Genomic DNA, 24,303 nt, shown 5'->3' with positions numbered 1-24,303 from the left:
GTCAGCTTGGTGACTTTGGGCAAGTCACTTAACTTCTGGGTGCCTCAGTTACCTCATCTGTAAAATGGGGATCAAGACTGTGAGCCCCACGTGAGTCAACCTGATTCCCCTGTGTCTACCCCAGAGCTTAGAACAGTGCTCGGCACATAGTAAGCGCTTAACAAATACCAACATTATAAATAAACACTGGCACATTCTGAGAAGGTTGGTCTGTGGAAAAAGGAATGAATGAAAATCTGCTGGGACAGGCATGGGATGTGTGAGAGGGAAAGAGGCAGGGCGTAGTTTGGACATTAAGTCAACAAACATTTAACTTGTCACTACATATGCAACTGTCAAACAAATCAACAGTTGAAAGTGTTTGAAGCAGAATTTATAGAGCCACCCAATTCCTGGAAACCAAGTTTTCTGAAAACTTCTCCAAAGAAATCACTAGTAAGCATAATAAAATTGACAGTTTCACCTCAGAAATCCTTTGTAAAGAAGAGAAAGAACAAACCGCACCACTTTCTCAAGTATTCCCGGCAAGAGAAACTTGAATTTTCAGTCAGATGAGGGTCTTCAATAGATTTGGAGTGAGTTAGTTCTCTTCCGGCTCCTCAACCACTGCCCCCAAAATCCTGAAGGGAACTGAAAACTCAAAAAGCAGATGAATCAGCCGCTTCCCGAGGTTAATAGAGGGACAAGGCTTATATACTTTCTCATTTGATCTCAAATTCCGCAGGTTGGGTCTTTGGGGGAAGAGAGTTTAAAGATGGCTTCTATCTCCTCAGAGATGTCTCCCAGTCCTCCGGGATCCTGGGTAGAGAGGCCCTCCTACCATTCAGGTTGCCCTGAGAGGTAGGTGAACTGAGCTTATTCCTTTTTAGCCCCGGTCTATCATTTGCTTTTTACCTTTGCAGCATTGATGGTGTTGGTCCTGAAGGCTGAGAAACAGATATCCAGGTGGTTTAGAGCAGGGAAAAGGAAATGTCCAGGGGAAAGAAACAGCTGAACTGATGGTTTTCCCCTGGGCTTTTCTATTCTGATTCTGCAGCTCAGGTCATTAGAGCACCTTATCGGAGTCTAACAGAGACTTATCCTACAATGAAAGAGCAAATTTCCACTGAAATCTGTTTAAATGGAGAGAATCTTCTGACCCTAGTCCTCAGCACAAATGCCAAGAGCTGAAATGAAGCAGTTGATAGAGGGTTGGAGGTGCGGGGAGGTGCCCCATCCACTAGACCACGCTGCTTCTCTAATCTGTCTCACCTTGCACAAGGGCAGCGAGTGCCCTGGAAACAGGGAGCAGTGGTTGTCCAGTGGAATGAGCACAGACCTGGGTGTCAGAGGACCTGGGTTCTAATCCCGGCTCTGCCACTTGTCTGCTGTGTGACCCTCAGCGAGTCACTTCGCTTCTCTGTGCCTCTTTTTCTATCACTAAATGCCGTTGAACTGTTTCCGATTCATAGCAACTCTATGGATATATTTTCTCCGGAAAGTCCTGTCTTCTGCTATAATCCGTTCCCTTGCTAATGGTTCTTCAGTTATCGTTGTTATGGCTTCTATCCATCTAGCTGCTGGTCTGCCTCTTCCATGTTTTCCCTGGAATTTTCCTAGAATCAGCGTCTTCTCCAGAAAATTTGTCCTCCTGGTTATTTGTCCAAAATATGCTAATCGAAGGAGAGTCATTTGGTCTTACAAAGACCCCCTTGGCTTAATATGATCCAAAATCCTCTTGCTTGTTTTTCTTGCAGGCTATGGTATTCACAATAACCTTCTCCAACACCACATTTCAAAAGAATTAGTGCTGTTTTCTCACTGTACCTTGTTACTGGAAACACCATAAAATTGACAATTTGTATTTTTGTGGCAATTGTTACATCAGCACATTTCATGACTTTTTCCAGGCTCTTCATAGCAAATCTTCCTAACCTTAATCTTTGGCATATTTCTTGACTATTACTTCCTTTTATTATTGATTATTGATCCCAGAGAGAAAAATTGCCCACTATTTCAATCTTCTCTCCATCCACTACAAATGTGTTAAAACTTCCAGCCGTCATGATTGTTTTCTTGACATTCTTTCTCATCTGTCTTAGTGGAAAGGGCATGGGCTTGGGAGTCAGAGGACGTGGGTTCTAATCCCAGCTCCGCCGCTTGTCTGCTCTGTGACCTTGGGCAAGCCACTTAACATCGCTGTGCCTCAGTTATCTCATCTGTAAAATGGAGATTAAGACTGTGAGCCCCGTGTGGGACAACCTGATTAACTTGTATCTACCCCAGCTCTTAGAACAGTGCTTGGCACATAATATGTGTTTAACAAATACTGTAATTATTATTATTAATATCTGTAAAATGGGGATTAAGACTGTGAGCCCCATGAGGGGCTGTGTCCAACCTGATTATCTTGTATCCATTTTAGCACTTCAGTACAGTGTGTGGCTCATGGTAAGGGCTTAACTACCACCACAAAAAAAGCCCCCAACAAAACAGGGTATCTGAGGGGGAGAGCCCTGCCCAAAGATTTGGGCTGGAGCCTTTAGGGGGTAAAAATCTCCAGGCCTTCACCATCCAACCACCCCTCATCTGGCCTTCTCTTGGGCTGCTGCATCTGAGGCCAATGGGGGTCCCAGCTGGACTGGAAGTGAACCCAGACCTGTCTTCCTGAGGACACTGGCCCTGGCACTGCACTCTTGCCCCTGGAGAAGGTGGCAACTGGCCCAGAAACTGGGGAAAGGTCAGCGATGGCCCAAATCTGGTGAGAACAATTTATGCAATCAAGGAGCAGCCCACCAGTGAGACTTATGGATGCTAGAGGAGGGAGTGTGAGGGAGAACCCCTGAAGGGAGACCCAGGCCCCCGTCCTCTCAGCGTCCGCTCAGAAGTGGACAAAGCAGAAACCATTTTTGAGGACAAATGCCAAGCAGGAGGGAGAAGACAGTAGTTGGGGAGGAATGTTTATTTTATTTTGTTGGCAGGACTCCAGTTTCTGCTTCATTCCTGGCTCTTTAACAATAATAATAATAATGATAATGATGATGGTATTTGTTAAGTGCTTACTATGTGTCAAGCACTGTTGTTCTAAGCGCTGGAGTAGGTATAACGTAGTCAGGTTGTCCCACATGGGGGGGTCACAGTCTTAATCCCCATTTTACAGATGAGATAATGAGCCAGGGAGAAGTTAAGGAACTTGCCCAAGGTCACGCAGCAGACAAGTGGCGGAGCTGGGATTAGAATCACGTCTTTCAAATCCCTGGCTCTGGCTCAGCGGAAAGAGCCCGGGCTTGGGAGTCAGGGGTCGTGGGTTCGAATCCTGGCTCTGCCACTTGTCAGCTGTATGACTGTGGGCAAGTCACTTAACTTCTCTGTGCCTCAGTTACCTCATCTGTAAAATGGGGATTAACTGTGAGTCTCACGTGGGACAACCTCATTACCCTGTAACTACCCCAGCGCTTAGAACAGTGCTCTGCACATAGTAAGTGCTTAACAAATACCAACATTATTATCATTATTATCAGCTTATTTCCAGCAACTCAAAGATGGGGTTCTAAGCGGTTGCCGACACCCTTCCCCTACCCCCAGCAGGGCTAAATCCCTGGGTTGTATGCCCCCATTTCCCCATCTAATTCTTGACTTCCCTTTTCCTCCTCAACTATGCATACCATGAACAAACCCTTCCAGCTGCAACTTTCTGGTCCTTGGTTTCGAAAGCCAACTGGTCACTCCAGCTGCATGCAGGGAATCAACAAAAGAGGCGGAATGTGGGGCGAGGGTTGAGAGGAGTTTATTCATTCATTCATTCATTCAATAGTATTTATTGAGCGCTTACTATGTGCAGAGCACTGTACTAAGCGCTTGGAATATACAGTTTGGCATCAGAAAGAGACAATCCCTGCTCAGTGATGGGCTTACAGTCTAATCGGGGGAGACAGATGGACAAAAACAAGACAGCATAATCACAATAAATAGAATCAAGATGAGGGGTGGAGAGCGTCAATGGCCACAGGCCGCTAAGGACCATCCAGCTCTGCCACTTGCCTGCTGTGTGACCTTAGGCAAGTCATTTCACTTCTCTGTGCCTCTGTTTTCTCAGGGATTCGATACCTGTTCTCCCTCCTACTGAGACTGTGAAACAGGTGGGACAAGAAGTGGGAATCAATCAGTCAATTGTACTTACTGAGTGCTTACTGTGTGCAGAACACTGTACTAAGTGCTTGGGAGAGTACAATGTAACAATATATATATGAGCTTTCAGTCTAGAGGGGGAGGCAGACATTAATATAAATAAATAAATTATGGGTATGTATGTAAGTGTTGTGGGGCTGATGGGAGTGAATAAAGGGAGAAAATCAGGTGACTGACCTATTTTGTATTTTAGTTCAATGCCTGGCCCATGGTCAGCTCTTAACAAATACCATAGTTATTGTAATTATTATGGTTACTGTTATTCTTACCATTATTATTTATTAGGGTTAAGTCCTCTTGGTCTTGTTAGGTCAAAATGGCCTAGGATTTTGAAACTTTAAGGAAGCACATCTGAATGGGAACTAATAATAGATTGGAATCTCTCAAGGGCACAGTTACATGTGGGTCATTCATTCATTCCTTCAACCAACTGTATTTATTGAGTGCTCACTGAGTGCAGAGCACTGTAGTAAGTGGGTGGGAGAGTACAATGTTACAATAAACAGACACATCCCTGCCCACAATGAGCTTATAGTCAAAGTTTAAAACCTGCAACTAATTATAATAATAATAATAATGATGGTATTTTTTAAGTGCTTACTATGTGCCAAGCACTGTTCTAAGTGCTGAGGTAGATACAAGCTAATCAGGTTGTCCCACGTGGGGCTCACAGACCTCCATCCCCATTTTACAGATGAGATAACTAAGGCACAGAGACATTAAGTGGCTTGCCCAAGGTCACAGCAGACAAGTAATAATAATAAGAATGTTGGTATTTGTTAAGCGCTTACTATGTGCCGAGCACTGTTCTCAGCGCTGGGGTAGATACAGGGTAATCAGGTTGTCCCACGTGAGGCTCACAGTTAATCCCCATTTTACAGATGAGGTAACTGAGGCACAGAGAAGTTAAGTGACTTGCCCACAGTCACACAGCTGACAAGTGGCAGAGCCGGGATTTGAACTCATGACCTCTGACTCCCAAGCCCGGGCTCTTTCCACTGAGCCACGCTGCTTCACAAGTGGCAGAAGCAGGATTAGAACCCACAACCTCTGACTCCCAAGCCCTTGCTTTTTCCACTAAACCACACTGCTTCGTGTCCTGGTGACCCAAAGATTTATTTTTATGGTATTTGTTAAGCGCTTACTATGTGTCAAACCCTGTTCTAAGCGCTGGGGGCAGATACAAGTTAATTAGGTCAGACGCGGTCCCCGTTTCCAAGTATTTGTTGTGACCATAGAAATGGGCAGTTCTTGTTTCAGCGCCATCATAGAATGGTTTACAGGGGTCTTAAAATTGTTACAGTAAGAAACAGCATGGCCTATCTGCTCCTCCCCCTCTCCCTTCCCATCCCCTCAGCACTGTACTCGTCCGCTCAACTGTATATATTTCCATTACCCTATTTATTTTGTTAATGAATTGTAGATTGCCTTGATTCTATTTAGTTGCCATTGTTTTTACGAGATGTTCCTCCCCTTGACTCTATTGCCATTGTTCTCGTCTGTCCGTCTCCCCCGATTAGACCGTAAGCCCGTCAAACGGCAGGGACGGTCTCTATCTGTTGCCGACTTGTTCATTCCAAGCGCTTAGTACAGTGCTCTGCACATAGTAAGTGCTCAATAAATACTATTGAATGAATGAATGAATAGTGGAAAGTGTATGGGCCTGGGAGTCAGAGGACCTGGGTTCTAATCCCAGTTCTGCCTCTTGTCTGCTTTGTGACCTTAGGAAAGTGGCTTAACTTTTTTTGTTTAATGTTATCTGTTAAGCACTCACTGTGTGCCAGGAGCAGTTCTAAGTGCTGGCATAGATACAAGTTTGGACGTAATCCACATCCCACATGAGGCTAACCATCTTAATCCCCATTTTACAGATGAAGTAACTGAGGCACAGAGAAGTGTGCCTTTCTTAACTTTGACAAGGAGATCATAGTTTGTCTTTCCCCACGAACCATCTCTACTTTTCTGGTGAATTTCTGCCTCCATCACAAATATCCCTGCCCATCTAATTGCACTTGTGTACCAGATGAGAGGTTATATTAATTAAGGGATTTATGATCAGGAGCTGTGAGAGGTGGTGGTGATGGAGTCAGGGAAATAATAATAATAATGGTATTTGTCAAGTACTTAAAGGCTGTCTACTAAGCGCTGGGGTGGATACAAGCAAAACAAATCAATGAGGGGGTTCAGCATGAGGATTATCACCAAGTAGATGCCCGGTACCACCTTGCCCTGGCCGCCAGCGTTCCTGGAGTTGGGCCGCATGTCCACGGACAGTCCTGTGCCATAGAAGATAGAATCAGCCAACGGTTCAGAGAAACAGGCACCAAAGTCTTTACCCCAGCCTTGGCCTGACAGGATCCTCAGAATGGCCAAAGCAATTTAGCCAGATGCGAGTAGGGTACCAGGACGGTCACTACGCCAACAGTGCTGACCATAAGGTACCTCGCTCACTGGTTAACAAAGCCATCAGAACAAGAAATCACCACCTCCAGATGGAGATAGCAGAACAATGGGTAGGAAATTAGGATCATAGAAATGGAAACAGAATATAATGACTGTTTCCATCGAGGCCTTGAGGAAGTCATTTAGGTAGGACTCAACTCCCATCCCCACATACAGTGTCCGGGACATAGAAAGAGCTTGAATTCCATGAAAAATATGAATAATTGAATGAATAAGTGAATAAATCCTCTAGACTGTAAGCTCTTCTGGACTTTAAGGTTGTTATGGACAGGTAACGTGTCTCCCAACACTGTTGTTATTGTACTTGCCCAAGTGTTTAGGACAGTGCTCCGCACACAGCAAGTGTTCAATAAATACGATTAATTGAGATGAATAAAGCACTCTAGCATCCATTTGTTCCTGATCTATCCCAAGCGTTGGGATCCCCATTATTTCTGAATAATTGCAACAACACTAATGCTGCACTAGTCTCAGTGACTGGCCTAATTAAATAGCAGAAAACCGATGTTTTGAATAGAATCCTCTTTTCTTCCCTTCTATTTTAGGGAGCAGTTCCATGGATGGCAATAGGAATGTCACTAAAGTGATCACATTCATCGTTTTAGGGGATTCCAGAGTTTCAGGGTCTCGTCTTTGGGGTCTTCTTGGTGATATGTTGGACCCTTGGCCTCATCAGCCTGATCAGGACCGACTCCCATTTCCACACCCCCAAGTACTTCTTCCTCGGTCACCTGTCCTTCGTAGACATCTGCTGCTCTTCTTCAGTGGTCCCAAAGACCCTCTCTGACTTCTTCAAGAAGGCAAAGACCACTTCCTTCAAGGGCTCAGGTCCTTTTCTTTGCTGGTATGGGCAGCACTCCCAGGCCCATGCTCTTTCCACTTGGCCCCACTGCTTCTCTATATTATTCCATTTTTCTCTATTCATTCTATTGTCCCTTCTTTCATGCACACATTCATTGTTCCAAGGGTCTGACACATTCCTAGGATGTGTTTAGCACTCTACAGGGAGCAATAGGGTGGATTGTAATACAGAGAAGATATAGCCCCTGACTTCTGGAGGCTTGTAATCTGACACAGACAAAGAGAAAATCAACAGCCAAGTTCTCCAAGGATAAGTAGTGAAATAAACAATTTCCCGTGAAATTGAGGACTTTTGCATCGCACAGTTTTGTGACATTTCTCCTCCCAGGAAGGATCCTTATTGACGTCTTTACAAAATGTTCATGTTTAATCCTGACAAATTACAAATGGAAGGACTTAAAATTGTATATTATTTCTTAATAAAGAGCACTTCACCTTTTGGTGTGGCTTGGCCCCTGTGCATGAAGAATCCTAAAAGAGAAAATGGGAGTTCATAAAATAACTGCGCTCAACAGGAAGAAGCAGAGACAGGAGACTCTAGAAAGCTAATATGATGTAGCTCGAAAGGCAGTCTGGTTTCTTTCAAAAGTTTGGTAACATTCATAAACTGTTTACTTTGGCCATTCTTCAATAGAATTAAGTCCAGATCACCAAAATCTGGGTGATCCATTTAAATTCTACACTGCTTTGTTTTTCTGTTTCTCTGTTCTAGCTCTGATTGATCCACTGCTCTACAACAGTAAACGCTCAATAAATACAATTGACTGGCAAACTGACGGACTGACTCAACGGATAATTCTCCTTGGGGCCCAGTTAACGGGAAGTCAGAACCTGTCAGAAAGGAGGAAGCGATTTCTTTGTGTAAAATTCAAGAAGCAGCTGTAGTTTCACATACTTTGGTCAAAATGATTTAATATAAACATGAAGGTGAGTCAGAATATGAACCATTTTCAGCCGGCATGATGATGTACTTCACGAATGAAGAGTCATCGAGAAGCATGGCCTAGGTCACAGGGCCACTAGGCCTTGTGTCGGGTGATCCATACAGCAAGCAGCTGGCAGATCTGCTGCCAAGAGGTAGTTTTTCCAGGATATTTGCCAATGGAGGTTCTAATGTTCTGGTTATAATTCTTTTTAAAGGAACTGGATTTCGTCAGAGCCCGATACATTATTGGAAAAGTCTCTCACCTCTCCCCGTGCTCACATCAACAGCCACTTATGAGATTTGGAAGATGTTTTAAAAACGATCTGATTCCTCATTATTGTTCCATAAACTATGTAAGGGCAGGAAAGATGCATTTCCATTTAAGGCAGCGACTCTAAAAATTAAAATTCTAGAAATATGGGAAGTTAGTCCAGACTTCTGGACAAATGGGGTGGGATTTTTGATCCGCCTTCAAAATCAGCAATCACAGTTGTTATGGGTGGTGGCTCCCTAAGTAACCCCCAGTATACTACCCAAGGATGGAAGCCATCCAACTATCTGCTGGTCTGTACTTTGCTTTTATTTATCTTGGTCTTGTGTTAAAAGAGCTACCGATATTTCAAATGCAGTGTTGCCTAATGGATAGACCGTAGGTCTGGGAATCAGAAAACCTGGATTCCAATCCCCATCAGTCTCCTGCCTGCTGATAATTCATTCATTCAATATTCATTCAATAGTATTTATTGAGCGCTTACTATGTGCAGAGCACTGTACTAAGCGCTTGGAATGTACAAGTCGGCAGCAGATACAGTCCCTGCCCTTTGACAGGCTTACATTCTAATCGGGGGAGACAGGCAGACAAGAACAATGGCAATAAATAGAGTCAAGGGGAAGAACATCTCATAAAAACAATGGCAACTAAATAGAATCAGGGTGATGTACATCTCATTAAAGAAAATAAACAAAATAAATAGGGTGATAAAGATATATACAGTTGAGCGGACGAGTACAGTCCTGAGGGGGTGGGACGGGAGAGGGAAAGCGGGGAGAAGAGGGTTTAGCTGCGGAGAGGTGAAGGGGGGGTAGAGAGAGCAGAGGGAAAAAGGGGGGAGCTCAGTCTGGGAAGGCCTCTCGGAGGAGGTGAGCTTTAAGTAGGGATTTGAAGAGGGGAAGAGAATTAGATTGTCGGAGGTGAGGAGGGAGGGCGTTCCAGGACCGCGGGAGGACGTGGCCCAGGGGTCGACGGCGGGATAGGCGAGACCGAGGGACGGTGAGGAGGTGGGCGGCAGAGGAGCGGAGCGTGCGGGGTGGGTGGTGGAAAGAGAGAAGGGAGGAGAGGTAGGAAGGGGCCAGGTGATGTGAAGCCTAGAGTGAGAAGCCTAGATAATCTTGGACAAGTCATTTCTCTTTGTCTCAGTTTCCTCTTCTGTAAATTGGGGAATTAATACCCATTCTCCCTTCCTCTTAGACTGCGAACCCCACATGGGACAGGGACTGTGTCCGACCTGATTAACCTGAATCCGTCCCAGCCCTGAGTACAATGCTCAGCATATAATAAGGACATCATAAATCCCACAGTGTTTATTATTATCCAATGGGCCTTTTGAAGAAAGTATCAGTTCTGCTAAAGATCCTTCAGTGGAGGTCGATTTACCAGAAAAGCCCTTGATAACGACCGTTGTCGTAAGCCCTAAACATTTGGTAAATCTCTTTCTTTTAGGATTAGATTGGAGAGAGAGGATTGGGCTGTATTTTCAGAATGTGTTTCCTGATTAGCTAATGGGTCTGAAAGTAAGAGATTGTTAAAAAGAAAGGAGGGGTAGTCTGGTTCAGATTCCTTCCTGGGTCCCCGGAAAGAGGATTTTGGAGAATGAGCTGGGGGGAGCTTTCCACCACAAGGAACTCTCAGGACCTGGACCTGAGAGGACCTGGATCCTCTCAGGAGACTAAAACTGGCAGCCTTGGATATGTGGTTGCGAGGAGACCGTCTCTTGCTGGCGGTGAAGAGGATAGTGGGAGTGTCAAGCAGCGTGGCTTAGTCAGAAGAGCTTAGGCTTGGGAGTCAGAAGGCCCTGGGTTCTAATCCCAGCTCCACCGTATGTTTGCTGTGTGAACTTGGGCAAGTCACCTCACTTCTCTGGGCCTCAAGTTACCTCATCTGTAAAATGGGGATTAAAAGTGTGAGACCCAGGGGGGCAAAGACTGTGTCCAACCTGAATAACTTGTTTCTACCCCACTGCTTAGAACAGGGGTAAGCGCTTAATAACTACCATAACTATTATTATTTATCCAACACATCCTAGAAATGACGAAGAGAAACAAGGGAATAGAATCACCCAATTCTTCCTGAGTGAGGTTATCCGGAGTCAGCCTTCTGCCTTTTTCCATTCCAGAGGTTTGGAGGAATTTCTTGGCTCCTGCGTCCCCACCCATCCTCCTTAGTAGTATTTATGGTTCATGCTGTGGATGGTGACGGCTGATCGATTCATTCAATCTCGCTCAGAAATGGACGTTGAGGCAGTCGAGGAATGGGTCTACCAACTCTGTTGTATTGTACTCTCCAAAGTGCTTAGTACAGTACACTGCACACAGTAAACATTCCGTAAATATCATTGATTTATTGATTGATTCTTCCCGCACCCAAAAGTCTTTTCTTCAGATTCTAAATGCTTCTGACTAGGACACTGGAGAAGAGCTGTTTAAAAGATGTAGGTGGTACCTTAGGTATGCCCACAGGAAGTGGCATGGCTTAGTGACTAGAGCATGGGCTTGGGCGTCACAAGGTTATGGATTCTAATCCCAGCTCAGCCACTTACCTGCTGTGTGACCTTAGGCAAGTTACTTCACTTCTCTGTGCCTCAATTACCTCATCTATGAAGTGGGGATTAAGACTGTGAGCCCCAGGTGGGACAGGGACTGCGTCCAACCCAATTTGCTTGTATCCACCCCAGTGCTCAGTACAGTGCCTGGCACACTTAACAAATACCATAATTATTATTAGTATTAGCAAGAACAGGTCATTAAAGTTGCCTCATTTTGCTAGTTAATGGTTCACTAGGGAGGTACTAGTTAATGATTACACTCTTGTTGGTCTCATTTTTCATTTGGTTTCAAGGGACTCAGTAAGATCGCGCCCACCTACCTTACCTGGCTGATCTCTGATTACCACCCACTTCACTCCTCTAGCTCCAACCTACTCACCGTACCTCAGTCTTGTCAATCTCACCGCCGACCCCTCGCCCACATCCTCCCTCGGGTCTGAAACTCCTCCCCCTTCATATCCAACAGCCCACCACTCTCCCCACCTTTAAAGTCCTCCTAAAATCACATCTCCAAGGGGCCTTCCCTAATTAAGCCTTCATTCTCCTACTCCCTCTCTCTTCTTTACCCTTGGATTTGTACCCTTTAAGAATTTGATATCCATTTCAAGCTCACTGTGGGCAGAGATTGTGTCTGTTACATTGTTACATCACACTCTCCCAAGTGCTTAGTACAGTGCTTTGTACACAGTAAGTGCTCAATAAATACGAGTGAATGAATGAATGTTCATAATGTATTTATATTAATGTCTGTTTCCCCCTCTAGACTGTAAGCTCACTGTAGGCAGGGAATGTGTCTGTTATATTGTTATATTGTACTTTCCCAAGTGCTTAGTACAGTGCTTTGCACACAGTAAGTACTCAATAAATATGATTAATTGATGGATTGACTTCAGGGCATTATCTTGAAGATGTGGAAGAGCAATATACGCTTCATGGGGGACTTTGAGAAATAACCGATAGCCATGGTGAATATGAAACATTTGGTCAAATCCTTGTGAATACTAAAATGTCACATACTTAGGACATCATAATTATAAATTCACTTAAACAGCAAAAGTCAGCATAATCAATCAGTGGTATTTATTGAGCACTTCCTGTGTGCAGAGCATTGTCCTTAGCACTTAGGGGAGTACGTTACAACATGGTAGGAGCTTTCCTGCCTACAGCTAAGCCAATGGAAACAGAGCAAGAGGCTTCTTTGTCCATATTTCAATCAATCAGGAAGAATTATTGAGCACCTACTGCATGCAGAGTAAGGCATTAGGCACTCAGAAGAGATCAATAATGTTAGATCCCTGCCCTTGATGAGCTTACAATCTACCATTTACAATCAGAGCTTTCAGAGACCAAGAAACTTCCCAGTGTCATTGATAGGTTCCAGATTCTCTTTACCATTGCCTTAGTTCACCTTCATCTTCGATAAAAGGCTATTTGAGGCCAAGATGGACTGGAGGGAGACAGGAAAGGGCATCTCTTGAATAGTACTAGGACTAGTTGAGGTTTTCCCTACAATCTCCTCGAAGAGGCCTTCAGATGATTTACCGGCATCTAGGTTGTAATGGCCCCTTTCAGGGTCGCACCTGGAGGGTTTCCAGTCCTCTACCAGTCTCGCCTACGGGAGGGAGAGTCAAGCAGAGGCCTGTCCATTCCATTCTCAGCTTGGGCAGTGGCTAGCGAGCGGAAGGCGATCTGCTACAAGTAAAAACTCACCTGGGCTGGGCACAGCGGCACGGGAGAGAGTCGAGGGTGGATGCTCGAGTTTACTGTGCGGAAGGAGGCAACAGTAAACACTACCTTATTTTTACCAAGAAAGCTCTGCGGATACGCTACCAGAACGATTTCTGTTGGAGGTGGGGCGTTCTGGGAGAGATGTGTCCATGGCATCCCTATGGGTCAGAGACGACTCAACGGCATAAGACAAGATTGGAATGATGTCAGCACGTGTGGTGGTGAAATGATTCATTTCAGAAAAGATTGGAAACAGAAATGGGGCCAAGCTATTTGTCCAAGTCATCTAGGAATAAGGGGCCAGACTTGATCTAAATCTCAGCTCTTCCGATTCAAAAGGTGTCTGTGGGGAGTTGTCTGCCATGTGACTTTGGGCAAGCCACTTAACTTCTCTGTGCCTCAGTTACCTCATCTGTAAAATGTGGATTACGACCGTGAGCCTTATTTGGGACAGGGACTGTGTCCAATCCGAATATCATGTACCTCCCCCAGTGCTTAGCACAGTGCCTGACAGTGCTAACAAATACTATTTAAGAAAAAGAGTTGTGAAGTGAGTTGGGTGTCGTGAACGGATAACCAGGTATAGTAGATGACTTTGTCTTCGGGCGTCTGAGTACTGTGTTTCCACAGGGGACTTGACTGGACTTGCAAATTAACAATGAACTTCTCTGTACTTCAGTTACCTCACTGTAAAATGGGGGTTAGAGTGTGAGTCCCATTTGGGAATGGATTGTGTAGATACCCCAGAACTTAGTACACATAGCATTTAACAAGTACCATTTTAAAAAATAACAGAGAGGGAAGAAAGGGAGAGAGTTGGAGGAGAAAGGAGGCAGGGATAAAAAAGAGGGAGAATAGGGAAACAGAAGAAAGGGAGAGAGAAGAAACCAAGAGGATGAAAATGTCAGGGAATGGAGAGAATGGGAAAAGGAAGGAGACAATCAGAAAGGGAAAGTACAAAGTGTTTTGAATTTTTCCCAGGTCTCAGTTTGTAGTCTAAAAAATGAAAGACATTTTAAATAGAACATGTTTGAGCTTCTCGTATGGAGGATTAGGGGGAGCTCAGTAAGCATTCAAACTCCCCATCCTGGAACAGAAGCTGCTTTGGCCATTCTGTTGTGTCGAACAGCATCAGAACTGCAAATCCAGGGTTAAGAAGTCTTTTCCATCCAGCAGTGGAAATCTCTCTGGATTAGGAACTTCAATGCCAGTGATCCTAGAAGAATGTTAATCGGGCTGAAACTGTTCAAATCTTGCCGAGTAGACTCTGCTTCAGACCTGAGAGATTGACCGGGGCCGAATCACTGGGGATTTTAATGATACTTTCTTTAAAATTCTGCCTTTTAGAAGCTGTTGTAGTCTTGCCAAAAGTAAAAGGAAGCCATAAACAACTATCCTAACCGTGACTCTTACTAGTGACCAAATAGGATATGGAAAAAAATATTCTTAAATATTTCTGATTTCTTCAGAGAATATGAGAAATTTCTTTTTAAGTCGTCATTAGGGAAAGGCTTTGCCTGAAGTTAAACCGTGATGCCTTAATTCACTTTTTTCAAGGCAGCAACGACCAATTTTTATAGTACTTCCACATTTAGAATGATATCCCAACCCAGCTACTAAAATACTAGGTTGAGGGTATTTAATGAGGGTCCGGAGAAGTTCTTGAGAAGTACCGGATCTCTCGGTCACGGAGGCTAACAACAATGTTCTATTTGAGATGATCACCTGCTGTCCTCAAAACTCCCATATAAACTTTGCATCTTCCCCACCAAAATCTAAAACCAGAAAAATATAAACGCACATAAATGAGCCCTCTCTTCTGATCCTTTCACTCACACCTCAGGTTCCTCACTGCCTTCAAGCCCTTCCTGACTTCTCATCCGTTCGTCATCACTTAAGATGACAAGCGGCATCTCAAAAACAGTTCTTAAGGAGAGGATCTGTAGTTCCCAAGTACCCGGCTAGTATTATGACTTGCTCCATTTCCCGTGTGGCCTCTCCTGAGGAAGAGAAAGAAGAGATTTTTTAAAAAAAGGAAGGGAGTACTCAATACTCTGAACCGAGCACTTAGAGAGAGGAACTGAGCAGTGAGTTGTAGTAAAGAGAAATTTCAAGAATACCTAGGGGGGACCACACGTCCTTATAATTAATTGATATATAATTAATATATATCAATTGTTTAGACGGTAAGCTCATTTTTTTAATGGTATTTGTTAAGCATTTACTATGTGCCGGGCCCTGTTCTAAGTACGGATATCTATATCTATCAGATATAGCTACTACAGCACGGTATACTTCTCTCCTTCTACATCCCAGCCCGCACACTCTGCTCCTGTGGTGCTAAACTTCTCACTCTGCCTCGTCCTCACCTGTCCCGCCATCGACCCCTGGCCCACATCCTACCTCTGGTCTGGAATGCCCTCCCTCCTCAAATCCTCCAAACAATCACACTTCCCCCCCTTCAAAGCCTTACTGAAGGCTCACCTCCTCCAGGAGGTCTTCCCAGGCTAAGCCCCCTTTTCCTCAACTCCCCCTCCCCCCCAACCTCACCCCGACCCGCTCCCTTTGCTCTACCCCCGTCCCACAGCGCTTGCATATATATGTACATATCTATAATTCTATTTATATTAATTCCTGTTTGCTTGTTTTGATGTGTATATATCTATAATTCTATTTAATAATAATAATAATAATGTTGGTATTTGTTAAGCGATTACTACGTGCAGAGCACTGTTCTAAGTGCTGGGGTAGATACAGGGTAATCAGGTTGTCCCACGTGAGCCTCACAGTCTTAATCCCCATTTTACAGATGAGGTAACTGAGGCACCGAGAAGTTAAGTGACTTGCCCACAGTCACACAACTGCCAAGTGGCAGAGCCAGGATTTGAACGATTTATTTATATTGCTGCTAGTGATGCCTGTTTACTTGTTTTGATATCTGCCTCACCCCTTCTAGACTGTAGCCCACTGTGATCAGGGATTGTCTCTCTTTATTGCTCAATTGTACTTTCCAAGTGCTTAGAACAGTGCTCTGCACACATTAAGGGCTCAATAAATGCGACTGAATGAATGAATATTGAGGTAGAAATGAGGTAATCAGGCTGGATACAGTCCATGTCCCACATGGGGCTTGCAGTCTTAATCCCTATTTTACAGATGAGGTAACTAAGGCACAGAGAAGTTAAGTGACTTGCCCAAGGTCACACTCCTGACAAGTGGCTGAGACCAGGACTAGAACCCAAGTCCTACTGACTCCTAAGGCCATGCTCTATCCACTAGGTTACGCTGCTTCTCATCGTGGGCCGGGAATGTGTCTACCAACGCCGTTGTTTTGTAGTCTCCCAAGCGCTTAGTACAGTGTTCTGCACACAGTAAGTGTTCAGTAAATATCAATGATTGATAAGGAATTGAAAACTAACAAACTATTGACCATTAGAAGTCTGAGGGACGAAAACAGTCTGGGAAGGTTTTGGGAATGAAATGAAAGAAAAATCATGAGTCATTTGTAAGGGGGAACAAAAAAAGAAGACAAAACATAGCTTAGGAGAAAGAACATTGGCCCGGGAGCCAGAAGGACCTTGATTCTAAACCCAGCTTTGCCACATGTCTGCTGTGTGGCCTTGGGCGAGCTACTTAACTTCTCTGTGCCTAGTTAACTCCTCTGTAAAAAATTGGGATTAAAATTCGATATATTGGGATAAAATGATTAAGTTATATCTACCCCGGTAAGATACATAATAAGCGCTTAACAAGTACCATAATTATAATTATTATTATTATCATTATTATTAAAGGACACTGGCTTAGACCCTCCTAGAGTTCAGATGGGAGACTAACCTCTCTGCCCCATCCCACTATGCTCTTCTCTCTGCTGTTCAGTCTGGCTGAAGGGTCACCTCTCCCTACCCTCCTGCAGTTCACATGGTTAATTAATCAGTTATTGAATTTATTAAGTGCCTACTGTGTGTCGTGTGTTGGGATACATGACCCAGTTAGAAGCAGTCCCTGTCCCATAAGGGGCTCATAGTCTAAAAGGGAAGGAGACATTGTGTCTTATCCCTATTTTACAGGTGAAGAAACTGAGGTCCAGAGAGGTTAAGTCACTTGCCCAAGGTCACACAGCACACCAACGGCAAAGTCACGATTAGAACCCAGGTCTTGGGCTGTTTCCCAGAGGGGCCTGGTGACATCCACATTTCACTGCCTATAAGGTAGCTTCCCCTGGAAAGTGAAAGGGTGAAATATGTGACAGCGGGAAAAAAATCACTGCCAGCTCTTCTCAGGAGCACTCCTGAGGATTGGCCCAGCACTTAGGGGTGGGAGAACCGCAGCTGACAGAAAGACTGACCCCTCTCCGCTGGTCACCTCCTCTGACCACGTGAAACTCTGGATCAGTACCCAGTCCACTCCACCGAGGCATGGGCCTCTGAGAAGATCAGGCCAATCCCACTTTCTTTAGTGTTCTTGTGGTGGAAGGGATTGATGTGCTGCCCGTCATGTTTAGAGTTAGTTGCCTGCTGGGGGTTGCAATTGGCGAGAGAAATAGCGGGAAAGAGAGCTGGTCAAAGCAAACTCCCCTTGGGCTGGCCGCCGCCCTGGCCATTTGCTGCCTCTGCTGGATTTTGCCCTCTGTGCTTTCCAGCCCAGCCATGTAAAACCAAACCTCGGTCCGTACTCCTCCCTTGTGTTGACACAGCTGTTTCTTTCACTCAGGGATACCAGATGTGAAACCTCCACGGTTGATACAGGTCAAAGGAGAAGAGAGAACTCTGTTTTTCTGGATCATTAAATCATGATTGAATAATGAGCTGGATTCTCCTCTCTGACCTTGAGAGGCCGGGAATGACGAAGGGGAGGGAAGGAGAAGAGGTGGGGGGGGCGAGCCTGGAGGACAAACAATACTCCCTCCTTCTGCTTCATTTCTGAGTTTTCTGCTCCAACTGGGAAGGATATTTTTCCCCGAAGCCTGAACCACCAATTGCCATGCCAAGTTCTCGGAATGCTTTTCCAGGTCAGAAACTGTGGTCCTGGGATTAGGATGACTGCTACTATCTGTTCTCTTTTTTATTGTACTCTCCCAAGTGCTTAGTACAATGATCTACACAGAGTAAGTGCTCAAAAAATACATTTATTGATTAATTGATTGATTCTCTATTAACGTTTGTCGGACACTTCTGAACAAATCTGGGTCAGTCAGCAGGATTATTATTTTTTTACGGTATCCGTTAAGCACTTGTTATGTGCCAGGCCCTGGGTAGATACAAGCTAATCAGGTTGGACACAGTCCAGTCCCACATGGGATAAATAGTCTTATATCTCGGGTGCAAGGAAGGAGCATTCCCTCCATCTTTCCATGATAATTAATAACGATAATTGTATTTGTTAAGTGCTTACTATGTGCCAGGCACTGTACTAAGCGCTGGGGTGGATTCAAGCAAATCAGGTCAGACACAGTCCCTGTCCCATATGGGGCTCATAGTTTCAATCACCGTTTTACAGATGAGGTAATTGAGGAACAAAAAGTAAAGTGGCTTGCTCATGTACCCCAAAAGGAGGGGTTTTGCCTTTGGGCACTCAGATCCAGGTGCAGAAGAATGAAACAAAAGAACACACCAAGTCTTGCTATGAAAGCTATGACTTTAACGCGAAAACTTACGAAAACTATGGCTCCAATGCATAGAACATTCAGGAACCCTCAACCAAAATTATTACATCCCCTAGAGTCCCACGAACAAAGTTATTACGTCCCCTAGGGGCCCAATGTCTCGCCCAACCACAGGGTGGTTTGCACGCAAGTACCAACCTCTATCCCAGATGAACAGGCCCTCGAACGCTTTTTCCTCTCTAGTACTCAGCCAGTCCTTTACAGAGCCTCAGACCGGGCATCCCTGGGTAATCCAAGCTCACTCTGGGCTGTCTTAACCTCCCCTCTGGGTTGCAAGGGGCAGCCGCTTACCTTTTAATTGTAGGGGAGAGTGGATCTGGAAGCTGGGCATCTGTAATCCACTGACCCACCGGGCGACCGCACCGTATCTCTACGATTTTCTGGAAAAGATTATCTGCCTGTAGAGTGGGACATTGAGCTTCTTCCTCCTGAGCCCTAATCTACATATAAATTTTTCGTGGAAATGGCAGGAAGGGAAGATTTCGGGGAATTTGGTTAAGATGTTTAGTCCCTCTCAAGTGCAACTTGGGGCCATATCTACAAACCATGGCCTTCTTCTCGTGAACTACAAGTCCTTCATCGTACAAATCATTTCCCCATACTTATACAACTAAGAGCATGTAACAATTACCGGAAGGCGTAAGATGGCGGGCCTCCCCAAAATGGAGTCGGTTTGGTTCGCTCTGTTCAGGCGACTGAGGACATACCTAGGGGCGGTCTCACACTTGCCCGAGGTCACAGAGCGGGCAAGTGGAAGAGGCTGGATTAGAATCCATGACCTGACTGCTAGGCCTGTGCTCTATCCATTACACTGATCAGGTCCCAATGGTGTGGGGATGAAAAGCTGATCACTCCCCATAGGTAACCAACTCCTGCTCATGGCAATAAGGGGGCATAGCACCCAGGGGTGGGAGAGCCACAGCTGACAGACAGACAGACCCCCACTCCCCTGGTCACCTCCCATGACCAGGTGAAACTTTAGAACGGTATCTAGGCTGCTCCACCGAGGCAGGGCCCCTGAGAAGTTCAGGCCAATCCCAATTTCCCTAGTGTTCTTGTGGCGGAAGGGATTGATGTGCTGTCCATCACGTTTAGAGTTGGTTGCCTACTGAGGGTTGCAACGGGAGAGGGGAATAGCAGAAGCATGGGTGGAGTGAATCTCTCCCTTCTTCGCTCTGCCAAAAAGGTGCCTAACTAGGGCATGCTGGGGTCAGCGGCCTTGGGCCGGATCCAGAAGGGGCCACTGAGGTTGGAGAGAAATCAACACTGCCTCCTCTCCCAAAAGTGTTTTGCTTCACAAAAGTTCCTCCTCACATATTTATCAATTAGGGCCAGAGCTGTGTGGCCTCAAGCACCTTTCAGAAAGAAGGTGGTCAATCAATCTATCAGTGGTATTTATTGAACGCTTATTGTGTGCAGAGCACTGTATATGTGCTTGGGAGAGTACAATATAACAGTGGGTAGACATATTCCCTGCCCACAAGGAGTTGTGGTTTTTTTTTTAATGGTATTTATTACGTGCTTACTATGTGCCAGGCACTATGCTGAGGACTGGGACATGGGACAGGGATTGGGTCCAACCCGATCTGCTTGTATCCACCCCAGTACTTAGTACAGTGCCTGGCACATAGTAAGCACTTAACAAATACCATAATTATAATTATTATTATATGAGTTAATCAGGTTGGACCCATTCCATGTCCGACATGGGACTTACAGTCTTAATCCCCATATTGCAGATGAGGTAACTGAAGGCCAGAGAAGTTAAGTGATTTGTCCAAGTTCACAGAGCAGACAAGTGGCAGAGGCAGGATTAAAACCCAGGTCCTTCTGACTCCTAGGGTGATGCTCAATCCACTAGGCCTTGCGGCTTATGGTTAGTGGGTCATTTTCCACCTTGAAGGGCCAGCCCTGCCCTACTGGAAAAGGTTTCATAGGATCATAACTTAGATCTGTACCCTTTGAACAATTGGCAATCACCCCACTCTCAGCCACAGTACTTATGTTCATATCCGTAGGATATTTGTATTAATATCTGTCTCCCCCTCTAGGCTTTATGCTCCTCGTGTGCAGGAAACATGTCTACCAACTCTGTTCAGGTGTGCTCTCCTAAGCGCTTAGTACAATGCCCTGCGAAGGATAAGTGCTCAATAAATACCATTGATTGATTGATTAATTGCTAATGTCAGCCAATCAATCAATCAGTAGTATTTATTGAGCACTTACTATGTGCAGAGCACTGTACTAAGCGCTTGGAATGTACAATTCGGCAACAGATAGAGACAATCCCTGCCCAATGACAGGCTCACAGTCTAATCGGGGGAGACAGACGGCAGAGCAAAACAGAACGAAACAAAAACAAGACAACATTATCATAATAAATAGAATCAAGGGGATGTACACCTCATTAACAAAATAAATAGGGTAATAAATAATATATACAAATGAGCACAGTGCTGAGGGGAAGGGGGGGGAGCAGAGGGTGGGTGGGGAGGGGAGGGAAGGGGGAGCAGAGGGAAAGGGGGCTCAGCTGAGGGAAGGTGAAGGGGGGAAGGAAGAGGAGCAGAGGGTGGAGGAGAAGCGGAGGGAAAAGGGGGGATCTCAGTCTGGGAAGGCCTCTTGGAGGAGGTGAGCTCTCAGTAGGGCTTTGAAGAGAGGAAGAGAGTTAGTTTGGCGGAGGTGAGGAGGGAGGGCGTTCCGGGACAGCGGAAGGACGTGGGCCAGGGGTCGACGGTGGGATAGGCCTGAACAGGGGACCGTGAGGAGGTGAGCAGCAGAGGAGCGGAGCGTGCGGGGTGAGCAGTAGAAAGAGAGAAGGGAGGTGAGGTAGGAGGGGGCAAGGTGATGGAGAGGTTTGAAGCCAAGAGTGAGGAGTTTTTGTTTTATGCGGAGGTTGATAGGCAACCACTGGAGGTTTTTAAGGAGGGGAGTGACATGCCCAGAGCGTTTCTGTAGGAAGATGATCCGGGCAGCGGAATGAAGAATAGACTGGAGTGGGGAGAGACAGGAGGAGGGGAGATCTGAGAGGAGGCTGACACAGTAATCCAGTCGGGATACTATGAAAGCTTGTACCAGCACGATAGCCATTTGGGTGAAGAGAAAAGGATGGATTTTGGCGATATTGTAAAGATGAGACTGGCAGGCCTTGGTGACGGATTGGATGTGTGGGGTGAATGAGAGAGCCGAGTCAAGGATGACACCAAGGTTGCAGGCTTGCATGCCATCCACAGTGACAGGGAAGTCAGGAAGAGGACAGGGTTTGGGAGAGAAGATAAGGAGCTCAGTTTTGGACGTGTTGAGTTTTAGAAGGTGGGCAGACATCCAGGTGGAGACATCCTGAAGGCAGGAGGAGATACGAGCCTAAAAGGAGGAGGAGAGAACAGGGTAGGAGATGTAGATTTGGGTGTCATCTGTGTAGAGATGATAGTTGAAGCCGTGGGAGCGAATGAATACACCGAGGGAGTGAGTGTAGATGGGGAACAGAAGAGGGCCAAGAACTGACCCTTGAGGAACCCCAACAGTTAGGGGATGGGGGTGGAGGAGCAGCCCGCGAGAGAGACCGAGAATGAATGGCCAGAGAGATAGGGACCCTGCTTTGTCTTGCCTCTTTTGACTATTTGACACAGTGTCGTCTTTCTTTGAATTTTGGGTAGAATTCAGGACCTCATTTAAAAAACCACCCAACTACAGCAATAATAATTATTGTGGAATTTGCTAAGTGCTTACTATATATCAAACATTTTGCCAAGCACCAGGGAGATACAATATCATCAGACACAGTCACACTGAGCTCACAGTCTAAAGGGGAAAGAATAAAAAATAAAATTTGTACATGTCCAATCAATGCATTACACAATAAATGCATTATTTATATAAATGCATTACACTTCTTACACAATAAAATCAACAGACACCTCATGCCAAACAGTAAATATATAATCCTTATCTGTTGAGATGGTACAGTTGAGGAGAAAGAAAATTTTCATTAATCCAGTCAGCTGTCCGTGGGTGATTATGCAAAAAGCGTAATAATAATCGTGGTCTTTTTTAAGTGCTTACTGTGTGCCACACACTGGGGATAGATAGAGATGGAACACGATCTCACCTGGAGCTAACAATCTAAATAAGAGGGAGAACAGGTATTGACTCTTCATTTTACAGATGAGGAAACCGAGGCACAGAGAAGTTAGGTGACTAGCCTAAAGTCACACAACAGACAAGCAGCAGAGCTGGGATTAGAACCCACGTCTTCTGACTCCTGAGCCTGTGCTCTTTCTACTAGGCCAGCCTGCTTCTCAACTGGCTCCAACCCTGGCTTCTCCTTGGCTTCAAAAGGGTGAAAGGCACTGAAAGAGCACTACTTTTTTCTCCATCACTCTCTTCAAGGTGTCCAGAATCTCTCTGTTCCTCAGACTGTAGATAAGCGGGTTCAGCATGGGGATCACCACCGTGTAGAACAGAGACACCACCTTGTCCCGGCTCTCGGAGTAGCTGGAGTTAAGACGCATGTACACGAAGAACCCGGAGCCGTAGAAGAGGATCACGGTGATCAGGTGAGAGGCACAGGTGGTGAAGGTCTTGTACCTGCCTCTCGCCGAGCGGATCAGCAGGACAGCCACAGTGATATAACCGTAGGACAGGAAGACCACAAGCACGGACATCATTCCGATGACCACGCCCACAACGAAGACCACGACTTGAGTGGTGGAAGTGTCAGAGCAGGACAGAGCTAACAGAGGAAGGAGGTCACAGAAGAAGTGATGGATAACGTTTGGCCCGCAGTAGTCCTGCCGGTACAATAGGTCCGTTGCAGTCAGGGCGCTGAGGAATCCCCCCGCGTAGGCCGCAGCCACCATTTTCCTACAGAGGGAGGGAGACATGACGGTCGTGTAGAGAAGTGGGGTACAGATGGCCGCATAACGATCATACGCCATGGCAGCCAGGAGACAGCATTCCGTCAGGCCCAACCCACTGAAGACAGAATATTGAGTGGCACAGCCCAGGAAGGAAATGGTCTTCTGCTCCTTGAAGAAGTCTGAGAGCATCTTGGGGATGACGGAAGAGGCGTAGCACGTCGATGAAGGACAAATGACGGAGGAAGAAATACATGGGGATGTGGAGATTGGGGGAGACCTTGATCAGGCTGGTCAGGCCCAGGTTCCAGGTGAGAGTCACAAGGTAGATGGCCAAGAACAACACAAAAAGGAAAATCTTGAGCTCTGGATGGTCTGAAAATCCCAGGAGGATGAACTCGGTGACCACCGTGGTGTTTCTTCCGCAAGACATTTACCCGCTACCTGGTCTTCCAAGGTCAAGAAGAGAAACACCTAGACAGCAATTCAATTTAGAATCACAGTTGTTCACAATCAGTGACAGCTCAATCTTCCTCCAGACTGGAAACTCCTTGTGGGCAGGGAGCATGACTACCAACTCTGTTATAATGTGCTCTCCCAAGTACTTAGTCCAGTAATCCACCCCCCGTAAGGGCTCAATAAATACGGTCGCTTGACTCTTTTTAATACTGTGTGATTAGGTACTTCCTGAGAGAAGGATGAATGGGGTAACTGGGTTTGGTCCAAGTGCTTTCAGCTATAATATTCGGGAGCCTTGGTTGACAGATCCAAAGAGGAATTGAAACTATATCTTAGAAGAACTGTCCTCTTGGGAAAGAT

General features: G+C 45.6%; 1 protein-coding gene across 1 annotated transcript; it reads right to left on the bottom strand.

Moving 5' to 3' along the window:
• Positions 1–22,959: 22,959 nt before the first annotated feature.
• Positions 22,960–23,994, bottom strand: LOC100074694 (olfactory receptor 5A2-like). The gene is given in 2 exon segments (XM_001506230.3): positions 22,960–23,701; positions 23,703–23,994. Coding segments are annotated over 2 exon segments (957 nt in total). The 5' UTR covers positions 23,918–23,994.
• Between the last annotated feature and the right edge of the window lie 309 nt (positions 23,995–24,303).

This window comes from Ornithorhynchus anatinus, chromosome 3, assembly GCF_004115215.2.
Source record: "Ornithorhynchus anatinus isolate Pmale09 chromosome 3, mOrnAna1.pri.v4, whole genome shotgun sequence".
Lineage (NCBI taxonomy): Eukaryota > Metazoa > Chordata > Mammalia > Monotremata > Ornithorhynchidae > Ornithorhynchus > Ornithorhynchus anatinus.
Note: the sequence above shows the minus strand (reverse complement) of the source record. Positions and strands in the feature narration are given on the sequence as shown.